Source organism: Palaemon carinicauda, chromosome 18, assembly GCF_036898095.1.
Source record: "Palaemon carinicauda isolate YSFRI2023 chromosome 18, ASM3689809v2, whole genome shotgun sequence".
NCBI classification, from domain to species: domain Eukaryota; kingdom Metazoa; phylum Arthropoda; class Malacostraca; order Decapoda; family Palaemonidae; genus Palaemon; species Palaemon carinicauda.
The window spans coordinates 18,666,364-18,688,051 of record NC_090742.1 but is presented as its reverse complement, the minus strand read 5'-3'; the positions used below and the strand labels follow the sequence as shown (position 1 = coordinate 18,688,051).

Here is a 21,688-nt window from a genome sequence, read left to right as displayed (position 1 = left end):
AACAATGCTTCACTGTGTACCTCATATGTAGCACGTCTTTCCACGATGTATCGTGCTACATCGTGCAAATTGCGAGGACAAAAATCATGCAAGTGTCATGGTGGTATTACTCTCCCATTTATCTTTGTTCCTTATTTAAATTTTGCGTTCCACATCAAGGGAACTGTTTACTTCATTAACAAAAAACAGATGATTATTTGAGAAAGATGTTGATAAACAATGATGCTTTGTCCCAATAAACGTAACTTCCTGTGATGTGACAAAAATGTAACATCATTTCGTGTTCCAAAGAGTCAGTGAAATTTTCATCCACTTTTATGATGGGAAAAACGCGGTACTGACATCACTAGTTCCAAAAGTGCTCCGTAAGACAGTTAGTTTTATGGAGCGACTAGGTCCCTAAGTTGCTTTAGTTTTGGTCATGGAAAATTGGCCTCTGGTCACGAAGGAACGTTTAGTACTAATGTAGGCGACTTCCTACGCCACAATTACTTATGTAGATGATGGTTTGAAGAGTTCTAGAATACAGCAATCGATTTGGTAAAACGAACGGGATCATTTATGCAAAAGGAACCATCCTCAATTGCATACGTTCATTAGCGAGTATTCTACCCAAAGAGAGTTATGGGGTCTTTGACTGGATAGACAGTACTACATTGGTCCTTTCTCTCTGGTTACAGTTCATTTTCTCTTTGCCTACACATACACCGAATAGTCTGGCCTATTCTTTATATATTCTTCTCTGTCCTCATACTCCTGACAACACTGAGATTACCAAACAATTCTTCTCTAAAGAGGTTAACTACTGCACTGTAATTGTTCATTGGTCACATTCCTCTTGGTAAGGGTAGGAGAGATTCTTTAGCTATGGTAAGCAGCTCTTCTAGGAGAAGGACACTCCAAAATCAAACCATTCTTGTCTAGTCTTGGGTAGTGCCATAGCCTCTGTACCATGGCCTTCTACTGTCTTGGGTTAGAGTTCTCTTACTTGAGGGTACACTCGGGCACACTATTCTATCTAATTTCTCTTCCCCCTGTTTTGTTAAATAATTTATAGTTTATTTAGAAAATATTTATTCTAATGTTATTGTTCATATTTTCTATTTTTCCTTGTCTCCTTTCCTCACTGAGCTATTTTTCCTGTTGGAGCCCCTGGGCTTATAGCATTCTGCTTTTCCAACTAGGGTTGTAGCTTAGCAAATAATAATAATAATAATAATAATAATAATAAGATGGGGTGTGTAATCTTATACATTAAGATTTCGAGTACTTTTGAAGATTAAACGGTTTACAATACGAAGATTGTTAGCTATGGGCTTACTTTAAAGTCTATTTGCGGCCCTCTAGGTTTTATTGCCCTCAACATGTTGATAGGGAGACTTATTTTGCACAGACTGTGTACTTTCGGTTTAGACTGGGGTAGTATATATATATATATATATATATATATATATATATATATATATATATATATATATATATATATAAAGTATAATTACCCACGAAATCCATATAATTATCCTGCAAGTGGAAAACTTAGAGTATGACAAACTAATATGTATGACATAGACTCCAAGAAAGCTTTTAATTCTGTCAAAATATTATCAGTAATGAAACCCCTTCTAAAACAAGAAATAAAAGAAGCTAATGTTAGAAAACTTGAAGATATCTATAGAGGAACTACATAAAAATAGTGAGAAAATTCAGATTGAGAAAGGATTTAGATAGGGAGACCCCTAATCTCCTAAATTATTCGCAACATACCTAGAAAAAGTTTAAAAGAATTTCAATTGGAAAATGTAAGAATTAATATTACTTATTATTTGCAGATGACATGGTTTTGTTTAGTGAATTATGGGAGGAATTACATAAGATATAGAAGTTTTGAATAGAGAAAGTACAAATAGAGAAAGGAAAATAAATATGAGGAAAACTATAATAATGTTCAGTGAACATGCAGAGACAACAAATAAGAGTTATGGACGAGACTCTAAAGAGTTCATAAATATAAATAATATATATATATATATATATATATATATATATATATATATATACATATATATATATATGTATATATATATAATTATATATATATATATATATATATATATATATATATATATATATATATATATATACTTAAGACAGACAGTGAGTGGTTCTCCAGGATACTAGACCGAAATAAATTAAAAGAAGGATAAGCATAAGATGGAAAGCATTTGGTACACAAAATAAGATTAGGAAAATTAAAATGTCACTTTCTCTTAAAAGAAAGTTTGAATGAGATGGTCATACCAGTATTAACTTATTTACCAGAAATTTGGAGCCTCATTAATCCTAAGAACATAAGCTAGTTACAACTCAAGAGCTATGGAAAAAATAATGATGGGAATAATGCTAAGATACAGAAAAAGAGTAACATGGATACATGAGCAATCTAAAGTAGAGGATATTCTACCAGCATGTAAGAAAAAGAAATGAACAAGGGCATGGCATATAATGAGTATGACACACAATAGATAGAAGCTAAGAATAACAAAATTGGTCCCTTGAGATTGTATAAGAAGCAGGGGAAGGAAGAGAAGACGATAGATTGACAAACCTAAAGAGAGTTTGCGGGCATGGACTGCCACAGAAAACTACCATAAACAGAGGCAAGTGTAAGGACATATCTAAGGCCTTTGTTCTACATCGGACTAGTAACGGCTTTTGATGCTGATATACGTATGTACATATATATACTGTGTATATATACATGCTTGTGTATACATACACACATATTCATATACATATATATATATATATATATATATATATATATATATATATATATATATATATATATATATATATATATAAGATAGGAAAACCCTGCAATCTTTTACTGCAGTCGGTAATTTGTGGTAAGGTCTTTATCACGTCACATTTTAATAATTTTGCAAAAACATTCTTTCGCAACATGATTTTTAAATATGCCTATTGTCCCTGGGATGAAAGTGTTCGAAATTCTTTGCCAAATCTAAACTTTATAAGTTAAAAGTTACTTACTACAATATCTCAATTACGGAACCAAAAGTATTGCTTATTTACATCAAGACGTCAAGTTCTTGCATTTAGGTATAAGTATCGTAAAGGATATTTACACTTATTATATACACGCACTATATATACAGTATATTTGTATATACTGTATATACATACATTCTACATACATATATTTGTATTTATCTATGTATCCATGGCCACGTAGTACAACACTCACTGAGACACATATATTTTTCTAGGTCAGAACCCAATTATTCTTTTTTTTACCTTTGATCTTAAAAGGACCTAATTTTGAGGCAATCGAAAAAAAAACAGAAGAAGAACCGGGTTCTGTCAGTGAGTGGTCTGGCGGGTGATTGACATTGAAGAAGTCAGTATAAATAAGAGATGTTTCTTCCTCTCAAACCACAAACGACGCCGACAGCATCAACGAAATGTTCGCAAAGGCAAGCTGATCTCTTTAGAGAATTACTTTCATTATTGTTTGGTTTATATTTCTTAAGAGTAGATAAATGAGATATTTTTAAGTAAAACGGGAATCAACGATAAACCAAAATCATAAATTATGTGACTAATATTTTTCAACAGGTGATACTGCTGTGTTTGATGGCCGCTATGGCAGTGGCTCGTCCGGATAAGAGGCCTTCAGTCGGATACGAATACGGAGCTCCACAAGTCTCGGCTTCCAGCGAAACGCATGAGGTAATGAAGCTTCAGATTTGATAATGGTACAATACTGTATATGCAATGATTAACCTCAATTGTGGAGGTCTATGTGGTAACGTCCCTGATTGGTGATTGCCAGAATGGGGTTCAAGTCCCACTCAAGCTCGTTAGTTCCTTTAGTCGCTGTAACCTCACCATCATTGTGAGCTAACAATGGGGGTTGTGGGGGAGCCTTTAGGTCTAACTGCGGAGTCATCAGCAGCCATTGTCTTACCCTCTTTCATCCTAACTTGGGTGGAGAGAGGCTTGAGTGCTGATCATATAAATATATGGTCAGTCTCTGGGGCATTGTCCTGCTTGCTAGGGAAGTGTCACTGTTCCTTGCCTCTGTATTCATGAATGGCCTTTAAACCTTTAAAGATGCAAACCATACAGTTATACACATGCCTAAAGTACTAATCCTATTAACCCTCTGCCCCTCAGGGAATGCCATTCGACTTCAGCTACGCCGTCAAGGATGACGACAGCGGACTCGACTTCGGCCACGAATCCAACTCGGACGGCAAACTCACCACCGGCCAATACCGGATTGCCCTTCCCGACGGCCGCACACAGATCGTCACCTACACCGTCGACCGCCTCGGCGGATACCAGCCCACAGTCGAATACGAGGGCGAGGCCAGATTCCCCGAGACAAAGTCGACCGACAACAGACAATACTCGGCTCCGTCACCAGCTCCTCAAAGGCCCAGCTCCCTCTACGGGGCTCCTCAGTAACGAACTTCAAACCTGACCCAATTCCTTTATTTATGAATTACTCCAATTACTCTTTCTTGTGAGAATTACCTCTTCATTTATATTTCATGATTTATGCATTATTTATTAAATGAAAGTCATAATATGTTTTGATAAACAATAAATATTTTGAAGCATTATTTCCTCTGTGTCTTTTCCTTTTTTTCTGTTAGTACGGTAACTGGTCATTACAGAGAGAGAGAGAGAGAGAGAGAGAGAGAGAGAGAGAGAGAGAGAGAGAGAGAGAGAGAGAGAGAGGATGGTATGATGTCCAATGTTAAGAATTGTGATTGGAATTAAAATCTTACTTATTTAAGAAGAATTAAAGAATTTCATAAATTTTTGTTAACAAACCAAGATTCTGTATTTAGGTTTACCTAATACTAATTGTGCGGACATCTCATATGTGATCTTAAAAGCTATCGAAGTTAGGTGGGTTGCTACCCGAATTTTAAGAAGTAATACAAAATTTATGAACGTTTTAAAACTAGTTATCAAAATCATCAACAAATATCTATACAAAATTTCCCTGTCTCTACAGCATTCCTTCATATTCAAGTTACTTTGCCTTAGATGTCAGTGATTTTCAGTTACCCAGAACATGAAGAGATTAGTTTTTACCTCAGCCAACGATGTTGGGAGGAGGTTATACTCTCGCCCTTGTTTGTGTGTGTTTGTTTTCTGGCCACAATGTTACGCATAAAGTACTGAAACTTTCATGGATTAATTGCTATGTTGACACATGGATGTGATTCAATTTTGATAATCCTAGGTAAAAGGTCAAGGTCAATAACGAACAAAAGGTCAAATGAAATAACTCTAACCTTAACCAAAAGTTCACACATGGTTGTCATACAGATTTAAAATAAGCCTACGTATTTGAAGGCAAGTTGGTTTCGAAAAATAACCTGCCGTGGTATAGGTCTGCACTCTCAGAGTGCTTTTCTAGTTTCTTTATGGTATCAATCGACCTACATTAGATTAGGAAACAGAAAATGTGGTCAATCTTCACTGTTAATAGCCCACAAAAGATTCTTACTACCAGTGTGTTTTACCTTGACTATAATTCAGATATGGATAACCAGTTCAAAGTTTAAAATTAAAAAAGTATGAATTAATAATTTCTATGTAGAGTCAATTTCATCATCATGAGTAGACAACAACGGAATTTCTTCAGTTCTGCATCATTTTCAGGACTATCTGTTGACACTCTGTCTAACCCAGGTCAAATCTCCTCCCCAAATAACTCTAGGACCTTCAACCCAAACACAAACTTTTCTCCTGGCTTGTACAGTGGTAATGTGGTCGCCCAGTATTCATATGGCAGCAGATCGATCCCAGCACGAGACCATAAGTTTAGGATTTTTACTGGGGAAGCCACTGCTGTCATTGGGGACCACAGTGGAGGATTGGGCTTGCCCGGCTGACCTTCTGGTATCTATTCGGATGAAACTGGAACTGAAACCAGACACCTTTTAACCTTTCAATGACGTTATAATATACGTGGATGCAGTGCATGAAAACAGCTCAAACATTGCTTCACTGCGTACCTCATAAATGGCACGTCTTTCCACAATGTATCGCAATACATCGTGCAAATTGCGAGGACAAAAATCGTGCAAGAGTCAAAATGGCTTTACTGTCCCGTTTATCTTTGTTCCTTGTTTATATTTTGCGTTCCACATCAAGGGAACTGTTTACTTCATTAACGCAAAGCAGATGATTATTCAAGGATGACGTCGATAAACAGTGATGCTTTGTCCCAATAAACGTAACTTCCTATGATGTGACAAAAATGTATTACCATTTCGTGTTCTAAAGAGTCAGTGAAATTTTCATCCACTTTTGTAATGGGAAAAACACGGTACTGACGTCACTAGTTCCAAAAGAATTCCGTAAGACATTTCGTTTTATGGAGCGACTAGGTCCCTAAGTTGCTTTAGTTTTGGTCTTAAAAAATTGGCTTCTGGTTACGAAAGGAACCTTTAGTACTGATGTAGGCGACTTCCTACGCCACAATTACTTATGTAGATGATGGTTTGAAGAGTGCTAGAATACAGCAATCGATTTGGTAAAACGAACGGTGGCATTTATGCAAAAGGGGTCATCCTCATTTGCATACGTTCATTATGCAACTTGATCCCAAGTAAGAGATGATAATGTTCAAAATGCGGGCCTTGGATTATGATATTAACCTGCTAAACTTGCTCTTGGCAAAGGATGGAGAGTGTAATCTCAAACTGGCAGATTTCGAGTAGTTTTGAAGAATAATCATTTACAATACAAAGCTTGTTAGCTATGGGTCTACTTTGAAGTCTATTTATGGCCCTCTAGGTTTTATTGCTCCCATTATATTGATAAGGAAACTTATTTTGCTAATACTGTGTATTTCCGGTTTATGCAGGGGTAGTGTGTGTGAATGTGTATATATATATATATATATATATATATATATATATATATATATATATATATATGTATATATATGTATATATATATAATATATATATATATATAGTTTATATATATAATATATATATATATATATATATATATATAGTTTATATATATATATTATATATGTATATATATATAATATATATATATGTATATATATATTTATACATTTATATATATACATATATATATATATATAAAGCATAAGTTCAACCACTCATCATATGCATATAATCAACCAGTTATTGAAAAAAATCAACAGCTTATGACAAAATACTATGTATAACATTCATAAACTGTAAGAAGGCTTTTGATTCTGTCAAAATATCAGCAGTAATGAAACCCATCCAGAAACAAGGAAGAGAAGAATTTCATGTTAGAAAACTTAAACATATTTTACAGGAAGTACAGAAAAACTACATAAAGATAGTGAGAAAATTCCATTTGAGAAAGGAGTTCGATAGGGAGACCCTATCTCTCATAAATTATTCAAAGCAGGCCTTAAAGAGGTTCATACGAATTTAGACAGGAAAAATGAAGGAATTAATATTAATGGATAATACCTCAACAACTTAAAATTTGTGGAACAAATAGTTGTGTTTAGTGAACCAAGGAAAAAATTACAAAAGATAATAGATTTGAATAGATAAACCAGAAATGTAGGACTGAAAATAAATATGGGTAAAACTATGAAAATATTCAATGAAAATGCAGACAGCAAATAAGAGTTATGGACGAGCTTCTAGAAATTGTTAATGAATTTACTATATATGAATAGGACACACAGTAAGTGTTTCCCAAGGACACGACACTGAAATCAAAAGAACGATAAGCATAGAATGGAGAACCTTTTGTAAACGAAATGAGGTTATGAAAAGTTAAATACCACTTTCTCTAAAAAGAAGTATTTAATGAGATGGTCCTCCCAGTATCAACTTATGTATCAGAAACTTGGAGCCTTACTAAAACCTTAAAAACATAAGCTACTTACAGCTCAAAGAGCTATGTAAAGAATAAATGATGAGAATAACACTAAGAGACAGAAAAAAGAGCAACATGGATACGTGAACAAAATAAAGTTGAGGATATTCTAACAACATGTAAGAAAAAAAATGAACATGGGCAGGACATGTTATCAGAATAACTGATAATAGATGGACACTAAGAATAAAAGAATGGGTGCCTAGCGATTGTATAAGAAGCAGGGGAAGGAAGAGAAGACGATAGATTGATGAACTAAGAAAGTTTGTGGGCGTTGACTAGCACAGAAAGACAATAAACAGACGCAAGTGGGAGGACGTGTCTGAGGCCTTTGTTCTGCCGTGGACTAGTAACAGCTGAAAATGATGATAACATATATATATATATATATATATATATATATATATATATATATATATATATATATATATATATATATAGGAACAACCCTGCAATCTTTTTACTGCAGCCGGTAATTTATAGTAATGACTTTATTGTGTTGGATTTTAACATTTTTGCCAACACACTCTTTCGCAAGGTCATTTCTAAAGATGCCGGGAATGAAAGTGTTCGAAATTCTTTGCCAAATCTGAACAGTAAATATGTTAAAAGTTAATAGTTACTTACTACAATATCTCAATTATGGAACCAACAGTATTACCTATTTATATGCAAAGAAGCAAAGTTCAAGGAATTATACATAAATATCGCAAAATATATACAATTTACACGTATTACATGCATACTTTAAATATATACAGTATATGAATACTGTATATACATACATATGGTTGTATTTATCTGTGTCCATAGCCACGTAGTACAGCAATCCCTGACGACCATTTATTTTTCTAGGTCAAAACCAAAGTATTCTTTTTTACCTTTGATCTTAAAAGGACCTAATTTTGTGGAAATCGAAAAAATAAAACCGGGTACTTTCAGTGAGTGGTCTGACAGGTGATTGACATTGAAGACGTCAGTATAAATACGAGATGTTTCTTCCTCTCAGACCACAAACGATTCCGACAGCATCAACGAAATGTTCGCAAAGGCAAGTTGATCTCTTTAGAGAATTACTTTCATTATTGTTTGGTTTATATTTCTTAAGAGTAGATAAATGATCTATTTCTAAGTAAAACGGGAATCAACGATAAACTATAATCATAGATTATGATTTATATTTTTCGACAGGTGACACTGCTGTGTTTGATGGCCGCTGTGGCGGTGGCTCGTCCGGATAAGAGGCCTTCAGTCGGATACGAGTACGGAGCTCCACAAGTCTCGGCTTCCAGCGAAACGCATGAGGTAATGAAGCTTCAGATTTGATAATGGTACAATACTGTATATGCAATGATTAACCTCAATTGTGACGGTCTATGCGGTAAAACCCCTGACTGGTCATTGCCAGACTGGAGTTCGAGTCCCGCTCAAAATCGTTAGTTCCTTTGGTCGCTGTACTCCTCACTATCCTTGTGAGCTAAGGATCTTGGGTTTGGGGGAGCCTGTAGTCCTAACTGTTAAGTCATCAGCAGTAATTGCCTGGCCGTCCCTGGTCCCAGCTTGGAAGGAGAGGGGGCTTGGGCGCTCATCATAAAAATATGGTCAGTCTCTAGGGCATTGTCTTGCTTGCTAGGGCAATGACACTGCCCCATGCCTCTCATGAGTGGATTTTAAACCTTTAAAGATAAAAAACCATACAGTTGTACACATGCCTTAAGTACTAATCCGATGAACACTCTCTCTTACTCAGGGAATGCCATTCGACTTCAGCTACGCCGTCAAGGATGACAACAGCGGACTCGACTTCGGCCACGAATCCAACTCGGACGGTAAACTCACCACCGGCCAATACCGGATTGCCCTTCCCGACGGCCGCACACAGATCGTCACCTACACCGTCGACCACCTCGGCGGATACCAGCCCACGGTCGAATACGAGGGCGAGGCCCGATTCCCCGAGACAAAGTCGACCGACAACAGACAATATTCGGCTCCGTCACCAGCTTCTCAGAGGCCCAGCTCCCTTTACGGGGCTCCTCAATAACGAACTTCGAACCTGACCGAATTTCTATATTTATAAATTACTCCAATTAATCTTTCTTGTGAGAATTACCTCTATTCATTTATGTTTCATGATTTATTTATTAAATGAGTCATAATATGTTTTGATAAACAATAAAATTTTGAAGCATTATTTCTTGAAATTTTTTCATTTTCTCTGTTAGTTCGGTAATTGGCAATTAAAAGACAGAGAGAGAGAGAGAGAGAGAGAGAGAGAGAGAGAGAGAGAGAGAGAGAGAGAGAGAGAGAGAGGGGGGGGGATGGTATGATGTCCAATATTAAGAATTGTGTTTGGAATTAAAATCTTACTTATTTAAGAAGAAGAATTATAGAATGTCAGAAATTTTTGTTAACAAACACAGATTCTGTATTTACGTTAACTTAATACTAATTGTGCAGACATCTTATTTGTGATCTGAAAAGCTACCGAAGTTAGGTTGGTAGCTACCTGTATTTTAAGAATATGTAATACAAAAAATATGAATTTTGAGAATTCAAAATATGTGAAAGTTTTAAAGCTAGTTATCAAATTCATCAATAAATATTTAAGCAAAATCTCCATATCGCTACAGCATTGGTTAGAGTTCAAGTTACTCTTCTTCAGGTATCAGTGATTTTCAGTTACCCAGAACATGAAGAGATTAGTTTTTACCTCAGCCAACGAACTTGGGAGGAGGTTATGCTCTCGCCCTTGTTTGTCTGTTTGTTTGTTTCCTGGCCACAATGTTACGCATAGAGTACTGACACTTTTATGGATTAATTGTTATGTTGACACGTGGAAGTGATTCAATAAAGTCCTAGGTCAAAGGTCAAGGCTAAGGTCAAGGAAAAAGTCAACTGAATTAAACCTAACCTTAACCCAAAGTTCTCACATAGTTGTCACACATATTTCAAATAAGCCTACGTATTTGAAGGCAAGCTGGTTTCGAAAAATAACCTGCCATGGTAGAGGTCTGCACTCTCAGAGTGCTTTTCTAGTTTCTTTAGGGTATCAATCGACCTACATTAGATTGGGGAACAGAAAATGTGGTCAATCTTCACTGTTGATAGGCCACAAAAGATTCTTACTACCAGTCTGTTTTATCTTGACTATAATTCAGATATGGGTAACCAGTTCAAAGTTTAAAGTTAAAAAAGGATAAACTAATAAATACTAATATCAAGTCAATTTCATCATCATGAGTAGACAACAACTGAACTTTGTTCAGTTCTACATCATTTTCAGGAATGTTGACACTCAAACGCACGCCATATCTCCTCCCCAAATAACTCTAGGACCTTCATCCCAACACAAACTTTACTCCACGCTTGTACAGTGGTAATGTGTTCGCCTAGTATTCATATGGCAGAAGATCGATCCCGGTCAGGGACCGTGAGTTTAAATTTTTTTACTGGGGAGGCCACTGCTGTCATTGGGTACCACAGTGGGGAGTTGGGCTTGCCCGCCTGACGTTCTGGTATGTATTCTGATGAAACTGGAACTGAAATCAAGACACCTTTTAACCTTTCAATGACGTTATAACTTATGTGGGTGCAGTGCACGTATAGAGATCAAACAATGCTTCACTGCGTACTTCATAAATGGCACGTCTTTCCAAAATGTATCGCAATACATCGTGCAAATTGCGAGGACAAAAATCATGCAAGTGTCATTGTGGTATTACTGTCAGATTTATCTTTGTTCCTTGTTTAAATTTTGCGTTCTACATAGAGGGAACTAGTTACCTTCATTAAAGCGAAGATGATTACTAGAGTGACACGTCCATAAGCAGTGATGCTTTGTCCCAATAAACTTAACTTCCTGTGATGTAACAAATTTTTTCATTATTTTGTCTTCCAAGGCGCCATTGAAATTGCCATCGATTTTTGTGTTGGGAAACAGACGGCAATGACACTAGTTCCAAAAGTGTTCGTTTTTCGGAGCGACTAGCTAACTAGATTGCTTTAGTTTTGGTCTTAGAAAATTGGCTTCTGGTTACGAAAGGAACGTTTAGTACTGATGTAGGCGACTTCCTACGCCTCAATTTCTTATGTAGATGATGGTTTGAAGAGTGCTAGAATACAGTAATTGATTTGGTAAAACGAACGGTGGCATTTATGCAAAAGGGGTCATCCTCATTTCCAATCGTTCATTAGCGAGTATTCGACCCCAAGTTAGAGATGATGGTGTTCAAAATGCGGACCTTAGATTAGGTAATTAACCTGATGAACTTGCTCTTGGCAAAGGATGGAGAGTGTAATCTGATATTCCGGATTTCGAGTAGTTTTGAAGATTAAACGGCTTACAATACGAAGATTGTTAGCTATGGGCCTACTTTAAAGCCTACTTGTGGCCCTCTAGGTTTTATTGCTCCCATTACATTGATAAGGAAACTTATTTAGCTAATACTGTGTATATATTTCCGGTTTATACTGGGGTAGTGTGTGAATATACATACATACATACATATATATATATATATATATATATATATATATATATATATGTTTATATATATATATATATTTATATATATACATATATATAAATGTACATATATGTATATATATATATATATATATATATATATATATATTATATTATATATGTATAATATTTATGTATAATATATATGTACATATATATATATATATATATATATATATACATATATTTATATATAAATACATATATATATATATATATTTATATATAAATACATATATATATATATATATATATATATATATATTTATATATATATATACACACACATATATATATACAGTATATATATATATATATATATATATATATATATATAAATATATATATATATATATATATATATATGTATATATATATACATACATATATATATATGTATATATATATATATAAATATATATATATATATATATATATATATATATATATATACATACATCAAGCATAAGTGAGTGTTCAACTACTCATCATATGCATATAATTAACCAGTTATTGGAAAAATCAACAACTTATGACAACATATTATGTATAACATTCATAAACTGTAAGAAAGCTTTTGATTCTGTCAGAATTTCAGCAGTAATGAAACCCATTCATAAACAAGGAATAGAAGACTCCTATGTTAGAAAATTTGAAGATATTTTACAGGAAGTACAGAAAAACTACACAAAGATAGTGAGAAAATTCCGATTGAGAAAGTAGTTCGATAGGGACTCTCTATCTCCCCTAAATTATTCACAGCAGGCCTTGAAGAAGTTCATACGAATTTAGATAGGAAAAATGTAGAAATTAATATTAATGGATAATACCTCAACAACTTAAAATTTGTGGAACAAATAGTTGTGTTTAGTGAATCATGGTAAAAATGACAAAAGATGATAGAAGATTTTAATAGAGAAAGCAGAAATGTAGGGCTGAAAATAAATATGGGTAAACAATGAAAATGTTCAATGAAAATGCAGAGACAACAAATAAGAGTTACAAGACGAGACTCTAGAAATTGTTAATGAATATGCTATACATGTATAGGACAGACAGTAAGTGTTTCCTCAAGGACACGAGACTGAAATCAAAAGAAGGATAAGCATGGGATGGAGAGCATTTGGTAAACGAAATGAAGTTAGGAAAAGTAAAATACCACTTTCTCTAAAAAGAAGTATTTAATGAGATGGTCCTCTAAGTATTAACTTATGTATCAGAAACTTGGAGCCTTACTAAAACCTTAAAAACATAAGCTACTTACAGCTCAAAGAGCTATGGAAAGAATAAATAATGAGAATAACACTAAGAGACAGAAAAAGAGCAATATGAATACGTGAACAAAATAAAGTTGAGGATAGTCTAACAACATGTAAGATAAAAAATGGACATGAGCAGGACATGTAATGAGAATCACTGATAATAGATGGGCACTAAAAATAAAAGAATGGGTGCCTAGCGATTCCATAAGAAGCAGGGGAAGGAAGAGAAGACGATAGATTGAAAACTAAGAAAGTTTGTGGGCGTTGATTAGCACAGAAAGACAATAAACAGACGCAAGTGGGGGGACGTGTCTGACGCCTTTGTTCTGCCGTGGACTAGTAACAGCTGAAAATTATGATGATATATATATATATATATATATATATATATATATATATATATATATATATATATATATATATATATATATAAGAAGGAACAACACTGCAATCTTTTTACTACAGTCGGTAATTTATAGTAATGACTTTGTGTTGGATTTTAACATTTTTGCAAACACGCTCTTTCGCAAGGTCATTTCTAAAGATGCCGGGAATGAAAGTGTTCGAAATTCTTTGCCAAATCTGAACAGTAAATTAATTAAAAGTTAATAGTTACTTAATACAATATATCAATTATGGAACCAACAGTATTACTTATTTATATGCAAAGACGCAAAGTTCATGGAATTATACATAAATATCGCAAAATGTATACAATTTACACATATTATATGCATACTTTAAATATATACAGTATATGAGTACTGTATATACATACATATGATTGCATCTATCCGTGTCCATGGCCACGTAGTACAACAATCCCTGACGACCATTTATTTTTCTAGGTCAGAACCAAATTATTCTTTTTTAACCTTTGATCTTAAAAGGACCAAATTTCAAGGAAATCGAAAAACAAAAAAAAAGAAAAGAAACCGGGTTCTGTCGGTGAGTGTTCTGACAGGTGACTGACATTGAAGACGTCAGTATAAATAAGAGGTGTTTCTTCCTCTCAAACCACAAACGACTCCAAGAGCATCAACGAAATGTTCGCAAAGGCAAGTTGATCCTTTTAGACAATTAGTTTCTTTATATTTGGTTTACATTTCCTAAAATAAATATTCGATTTCTAAGTAAAACGGGAATCAATGATAACATTAAATCACAGATAATGTGACTTATATTTTTCGACAGGTGGCACTGCCGTGTTTGATGGCCGCTGTAGCCGTGGCTCGTCCGGATAAGAGGCCTTCAGTCGGATACGAGTACGGAGCTCCACAAGTCTCGGCTTCCAGCGAAACGCATGAGGTAATGAAGCTTCAGATTTGATAATGGAACATACTGTATATTCAATGATTAACCTCACTTGTGGAGGTCTATGTGGTAACGTCCCTGACTGGTGATTGCCAGACTAGGGTTTTAGTCCTGCTCAAACTTGTTAGTTCTTTTGGTCACTGTAACCTCACCATCCTTTTGAGCTAAGGATGGGGGGTTTGGGGAAGCCTATAGTCCTAACTGCTAAGTCATCAGCAGCCATTGCCTGGCCGTCCCTGGTCCCAGCTTGGAAGGAGAGAGGGCTTGGGCACTGATCATAAATATATGGTCAGTCTCTAGGGCATTGTCTTGCTTGCTAGGCAATGACACTGCCCCATGCCTCTCATGAGTGGACTTAAAACCTTTGAAGATGCAAACCATAGTTATACACATGCCTAAAGTACTAATCCTATTAACCCTCTGCGCCTCAGGGAATGCCATTCGACTTCAGCTACGCCGTCAAGGATGACGACAGCGGACTCGACTTCGGCCACGAATCCAACTCGGACGGAAAACTCACCACCGGACAATACCGGATTGCCCTTCCCGACGGCCGCACACAGATCGTCACCTACACCGTCGACCGCCTCGGCGGCTACCAGCCCACGGTCGAATACGAGGGCGAGGCCAGATTCCCTGAAACAAAGTCGACCGACAACAGACAATATTCGGCTCCGTCACCAGCTCCTCAGAGGCCCAGCTCCCTCTATGGGGCTCCTCAGTAACGAAATTCAAACCTGACCCAATTTCTTTATTTATGAATTACTCCAATTACTCTTTGTTATGAGAATTACCTCTATTCATTTATATCTCATGATTTATGCCTTATTTATTAAATGAAAGTCATAATATGCTTTGATAAACAATAAAATTTTGAAGCATTATTTCCTGTATTATTTTTCCTTTTTCCCTGTTAGTTTGGTAATTAGCCATTACGCGAGAGAGAGAGAGAGAGAGAGAGAGAGAGAGAGAGAGAGAGAGAGAGAGAGAGAGAAGCTATTCAGACGATGGTAATATGTCCAACATTAAGAATTGTTGTGGAAAAGAAGAAATTGTTTATTCAAGAATTTAACGACTTTCAGGAGTTTTTGTCAACGAACCAAGATACTGTATTTACATTTACTTATTATTATTATTTGCGCGGATATCTCATATGTGATCTGAAAAGCTATTGAAGTTAGGTGACTACTGAATTTTAACAATAAGTAATACAAAATATGTGAACGATTTAAAGCAAGTTATCAAATTCATCAACAAATATTTATGTAAAATTTCCATGTCTCTACAGCATTCTTCAAGTTCAAGTTACTTAACCTTAGATGTCAGTGATTTTCAGTTACCCAGAACATGACGGGATTAGTTTTTACCTCAGCCAACGAAGTTAGGAGATTATACACTGGCCCTCGTTTGTCTGTTTGTTTGTTTCCTGGCCACAATTTTACGCATAGAATAATGAAACTTTCATGATTTAATTGTTATGTTGACACGTGGAAGTGATTCAATAAAGTCCTAGGTCAAATGTCAAGGTCAATGTCAAGCGAAAGGTCAACTGAATTAACTTAACCTTAACCCAAAGTTCTCACATAGTTGTCACACAGATTTCAAATAAGCCTACGTATTTGAAGGCAAGCTGGTTTCGAAAAATAACCTGCCGTGGTAGAGGTCTGCACTCTCAGAGTGCTTTTCTAGTTTCTTTATGGTATCAATCGACTTACAGTACATTAGATTGGGAAACAGAAAATGTGGTCAATCTTCACTGTTGATAGGCAACAAAAGATTCTTACTACCAGTCTGTTTTATCTAGACTATAATTCAGATATGGGTAACCAGATTAAAATTAAAAAAGGATGAATTAATAATTACTATGTAGAGTCAATTTCATCATCATGAGTAGACAACACCTGAAATTTCTTCAGGTCTGCATCATTTTCAGAGCTGTTGACACTCAAACGCACGCCATATCTCCTCCCCCAAATAACTCTAAGACCTTCATCCCAACACAAACTTTACTCCACGCTTGTACAGTGGTAATGTATTCGCCTAGTATTCACATGGCAGAAGATCAATCCCAGCCTGGCATCATGAGTTTAAACTTTTTTACTGGGGAGGCCACTGCTGTCATTGTGTACTACAGTGGGGAGTTGGGCTTGCCCGGCTGACGTTCTGGTATGTATTCTGATGAAACTGGAACTGAAACCAGACACTTTTTAACCTTTAAACAACGTTATAATATATGTGGGTGCAGTGCATGAATAGAGCTCAAACAATGCTTCACTGCGTACCTCATAAATGGCACGTCTTTGCACAATGTATCGTAATACATCGTGCAAATTGCGAGGACAAAAATCATGCAAGTGTCATTGTGGTATTACTGTCCCATTTATCTCTGTTTCTTGTTTAAATTTTGCGTTCCACATCAAGGGAACTGTTTACTTCATCAACAAAAAGCAGATGATTATTTGAGAAAGATGTTGATAAACAATGATGCTTTGTCCCAATAAACGTAACTTCCTGTGATGTGACAAAAATGTAACATCATTTCGTGTTCCAAAGAGTCAGTGAAATTTTCATCCACTTTTGTAATGGAAAAAACACGGTAATGACATCACTAGTTCCAAAAGTGCTCCGTAAGACAGTTCGTTTTATGGAGCGACTAGGTCCCTAAGTTGCTTTAGTTTTGGTCTTAGAAAAGTGGCCTCTGGTCACGAATGAACGTTTAGTACTAATGTAGGCGACTTCCTACGCCACAATTACTTATGTAAATGGCGGTTTGAAGAGTTCTAGAATACAGCAATCGATTTGGTAAAACGAACGGGATCATTTATGCAAAAGGAACCATCCTCATTTGCATACGTTCATTAGCGAGTATTCTACCCAAAGAGAGTTATGGGGTCTTTGACTGGATAGACAGTACTACATTGGTCCTTTCTCTCTGGTTACGGTTCATTTTCTCTTTGCCTACACATATACCGAATAGTCTGGCCTATTCTTTATATATTCTTCTCTGTCCTCATACTCATGACAACACTGAGATAACCAAACAATTCTTCTCTCAAAATGTTAACTACTGCACTGTAATTGTTCAGAGGTCATATTCCTTTTGGTAAGGGTAGGAGAGACTCTTTAGCTATGGTAAGCAGCTCTTCAAGGAGAAGATCACTCCAAAATCAAACCATTGTTCTCTAGTCTTGGGCAGTGCCATAGCCTCTGTACCATGGCCTTCTACTGTCTTGGGTTAGAGTTCTCTTACTTGAGGGTACACTCGGGCACACTATTCTATCTAATTTCTCTTCCCCTGTTTTGTTAAAGTTTTTATAGTTTATTTAGAAAATATTTATTCTAATGTTATTATTCATAATATTTTCTATTTTTCCTTGTTTCCTTTACTCACTGAGCTATTTTCCCTGTTGTAGCCCCTAGGCTTATAGCATCCTGCATTTCCAACTAAGGTTGTAGCTTTGCAAATAATCATAATAATAATAATAATAATAATAATAATAATAATAATAATAAGATGGAGTGTGTAATGTGATATATTAAGATTTCGAGTAATTTTGAAGATTAGACGGTTTATAATACGAAGAATGTTAGCTATAGGCCCACTTTGATGTCTATTTGCGGCCATCTAGGTTTTATTGCCCTCAACATGTTAATAGGGAAACTTATTTTGCAAAGACTGTTTACTTTCGGTTTAGACTGGGGTAGTATATATATATACAGTATATATATATATATATATATATATATATATATATATATATATATATACATAAATATATATATACATACATATATATATATATATATATATATATATATATATATATATATATATATATATATATAAAGTATAACTACCCACGAAATCCATATAATTATCCTGCAAGTGGAAAAATCAAGAGTATGACAAACTAATATGTATGACATAGACTCCAAGAAAGCTTTTAATTGTCAAAATATTATCAGTAATGAAACCCCTTCTAAAACAAGAAATAAAAGAAGATAATGTTAGAAAACTTGAAGATATCTATACAGGAACTACATAAAGATAGTGAGAAAATTCAGATTGAGAAAGGAATTAGATAGGGAGACCCCTAATCTCCTAAATTATTCGCAACATACCTAGAAAAAGTATAAAAGAATTTCAATTGGAAAATGTAGGAATTGATATTACTTAAGATTTGCAGATGACATGGTTTTCTTTAGTGAATTATGGGAGGAATTACATAAGATATAGAAGTTTTGAATAGAGAAAGTAGAAATAGAGAAAGGAAAATGAATATGAGGAAAACTATAATAATGTTCAATGAACATGCAGAGACAACAAATAAGAGTTATGGACGAGATTCTAAAGAGTGTTGATATATATATATATATATATATATATATATATATATATATATATATATATATATATATATATATATATATATATATATATACTTAGGACAGACAGTGAGTGGTTCTCCAGGATACTAGACCGAAATAAATTAAAAGAAGGATAAGCATAAGATGGAAAGCATTTGGTACACAAAATGAGATTAGGAAAATTAAAATGCCACTTTCTCTAAAAAGAAAGTTTCAATGAGATGGTCCTACAAGTATTAACTTATTTACCAGAAATTTGGAGCCTCATTAATCCTAAGAACATAAGCTAGTTACAACTCAAGAGCTATGGAAAAAATAATGATGGGAATAACGCTAAGATACAGAAAAAGAGTAACATGGATACATGAGCAATCTAAAGTAGAGGATATTCTACCAGCATGTAAGAAAAAGAAATGAATATGGGCAAGGCATATAATGAGTATGACACACAATAGATAGAAACTAAGAATAACAAAATGGGTCCCTAGATATTGTATAAGAAGCAGGGGAAGGAAGAGAAGACGATAGATTGACAAGCATAAAGAGAGTTTGCAGGCATGGACTGCCACAGAAAAATACCATAAACAGAGGCAAGTGTAAGGACATATCTAAGGCCTTTGTTCTACACCGGACTAGTAACGGCTGTTGATGCTGATATACGTATGAACATATATATACTGTGTATATATACAAAGTTGTGTATACATACACACACATATTCATATACATACATACATATATATATATATATATATATATATATATATATATATATATAAGATAGAAAAACCCTGCAATCTTTTACTGCAGTCGGTAATTTGTGGTAATGTCTTTATCGCGTCACATTTTAATAATTTTGCAAAAACATTCTTTCGCAACGTCATTTTTAAATATGCCTATTGTCGCTGGGATGAAAGTGTTCGAAATTCTTTGCCAAATCTAAACTTTATAAGTTAAAAGTCACTTACTACAATATCTCAATTACGGAACCAAAAGTTCTTGCATTTTTACATAAGTATCGTAAAAGATATTTACACTTATTATATGCACGCACTATAAATATAGTATATTTGTGTATACTGTATATACATACATTCTACATACATATATTTGTATTTATCTATGTATCCATGGCCACGTAGTACAACACTCACTGAGACACATATATTTTTCTAGGTCAGAACCCAATTATTCTTTTTTACCTTTGATCTTAAAAGGCCTAATTTTGAGGGAATTAAAAAAAAAAAAAAAAAAAAAAAAAAAAAACAGAAGAAGAACCGGGTTCTGTCAGTGAGTGGTCTGACAGGTGATTGACAATGAAGAAATCAGTATAAATACGAGATGTTTCTTCCTCTCAGACCACAAACGACTCCGACAGCATCAACGAAATGTTCGCAAAGGCAAGTTGATCTCTTTAGAGAATTAAATTTAATTATTGTTTGTTTTTTTATTTCTTAAGAGTAGATAAATGCTCTATTTCTAAGTAAAACGGGAATCAACAATAAACTAAAATCATAAATTATGTGACTCATATTTTTCGGCAGGTGGCACTGCTGTGTATGATGGCCGCTGTGGCAGTGGCTCGTCCGGATAAGAGGCCTTCAGTCGGATACGAGTACGGAGCTCCACAAGTCTCGGCTTCCAGCGAAACTCATGAGGTAATGAATCTTCAAATTTGATAATGGAACATACTGTATATGCAACGATTAACCTCAATTGTGGTGGCCTACGTGGTAACGTCCCTGACTGGTGATCGCCAGATTAGGGTTCGAGTCCCGCTCAAACTCGTTAATTCCTTTGGTCACTGTAACCTTACCATCCTTGTGAGCTAAAATGGGGGTTCTGGGGAAGCCTATAGGTCTAACTGCTGAGTCATCAGCAGCCATTACCTGGCTGACCCTTGTCCCAGCTTGGATGGAGAGGGGCTTGGGCGCTGATCATATAAATATGGTCAGTCTCTAGGGTATTGTCTTGCTTACTAGGGCAATGTCATTGTCCCTTGCGTCTCTATTCGTGAGTGGCCTTTAAACCTTTAAAGATGCAAACCATACATTGTACACATGCCTTAAGTACTAATCCGATAAACACTCTTACTCAGGGAATGCCATTCGACTTCAGCTACGCCGTCAAGGATGACGACAGCGGACTCGACTTCGGACACGAATCCAACTCGGACGGCAAACTCACCACCGGCCAATACCGAATTGCCCTTCCTGACGGCCGCACACAGATCGTCACCTACACCGTCGACCGCCTCGGCGGCTACCAG

At 35.2% G+C, this 21,688-nt stretch overlaps 4 protein-coding genes and 1 long non-coding RNA gene across 5 annotated transcripts in view; 4 read left to right on the top strand and 1 right to left on the bottom strand.

The window, feature by feature from the left end:
• The window catches only part of LOC137657666 (uncharacterized), a 415,410-nt gene that overhangs the window by 354,818 nt on the left and 38,904 nt on the right, over positions 1 to 21,688 (bottom strand). The gene's annotated exons all lie outside the window — the stretch shown is intronic.
• Positions 3,641 to 4,551, top strand: LOC137657002 (pro-resilin-like). Its single transcript, XM_068391351.1, has 2 exons — positions 3,641 to 3,750; positions 4,198 to 4,551. Exons 1-2 carry the CDS (start codon positions 3,655 to 3,657, stop codon positions 4,489 to 4,491), a joined length of 390 nt encoding a protein of 129 aa, XP_068247452.1. The 5' UTR covers positions 3,641 to 3,654; the 3' UTR covers positions 4,492 to 4,551.
• LOC137657973 (pro-resilin-like) lies at positions 8,987 to 9,991 on the top strand. Its single transcript, XM_068392695.1, has 3 exons — positions 8,987 to 8,998; positions 9,139 to 9,252; positions 9,698 to 9,991. The coding sequence occupies exons 1-3, from the start codon at positions 8,987 to 8,989 to the stop codon at positions 9,989 to 9,991; spliced, it is 420 nt and encodes a 139-aa protein (XP_068248796.1).
• LOC137657001 (pro-resilin-like) lies at positions 14,936 to 15,898 on the top strand. Its single transcript, XM_068391350.1, has 2 exons — positions 14,936 to 15,045; positions 15,483 to 15,898. Exons 1-2 carry the CDS (start codon positions 14,950 to 14,952, stop codon positions 15,774 to 15,776), a joined length of 390 nt encoding a protein of 129 aa, XP_068247451.1. The 5' UTR covers positions 14,936 to 14,949; the 3' UTR covers positions 15,777 to 15,898.
• The window catches only part of LOC137657000 (pro-resilin-like), a 913-nt gene continuing 192 nt past the window's right edge, over positions 20,968 to 21,688 (top strand). Inside the window, exons 1-2 of the mRNA XM_068391349.1 lie at positions 20,968 to 21,077; positions 21,518 to 21,688. The exon at positions 21,518 to 21,688 is cut by the window's right edge and continues 192 nt beyond it. Of these exons, the coding sequence (XP_068247450.1) occupies positions 20,979 to 21,077; positions 21,518 to 21,688 (270 nt within the window). The 5' untranslated portion in view covers positions 20,968 to 20,978. The remainder of the gene's footprint in view (positions 21,078 to 21,517) is intronic.

Coding starts and splice junctions, on each gene's coding strand:
- LOC137657002 (XM_068391351.1), top strand. CDS start 3,655: ATGGCCGCTATGGCAGTGGCTCGTCCGGATAAGAGGCCTTCAGTCGGA. Junction 3,751..4,197: donor CTTCCAGCGAAACGCATGAG/GTAATGAAGCTT, acceptor TCTGCCCCTCAG/GGAATGCCATTCGACTTCAG.
- LOC137657973 (XM_068392695.1), top strand. Junction 9,253..9,697: donor CTTCCAGCGAAACGCATGAG/GTAATGAAGCTT, acceptor TCTCTTACTCAG/GGAATGCCATTCGACTTCAG.
- LOC137657001 (XM_068391350.1), top strand. CDS start 14,950: ATGGCCGCTGTAGCCGTGGCTCGTCCGGATAAGAGGCCTTCAGTCGGA. Junction 15,046..15,482: donor CTTCCAGCGAAACGCATGAG/GTAATGAAGCTT, acceptor TCTGCGCCTCAG/GGAATGCCATTCGACTTCAG.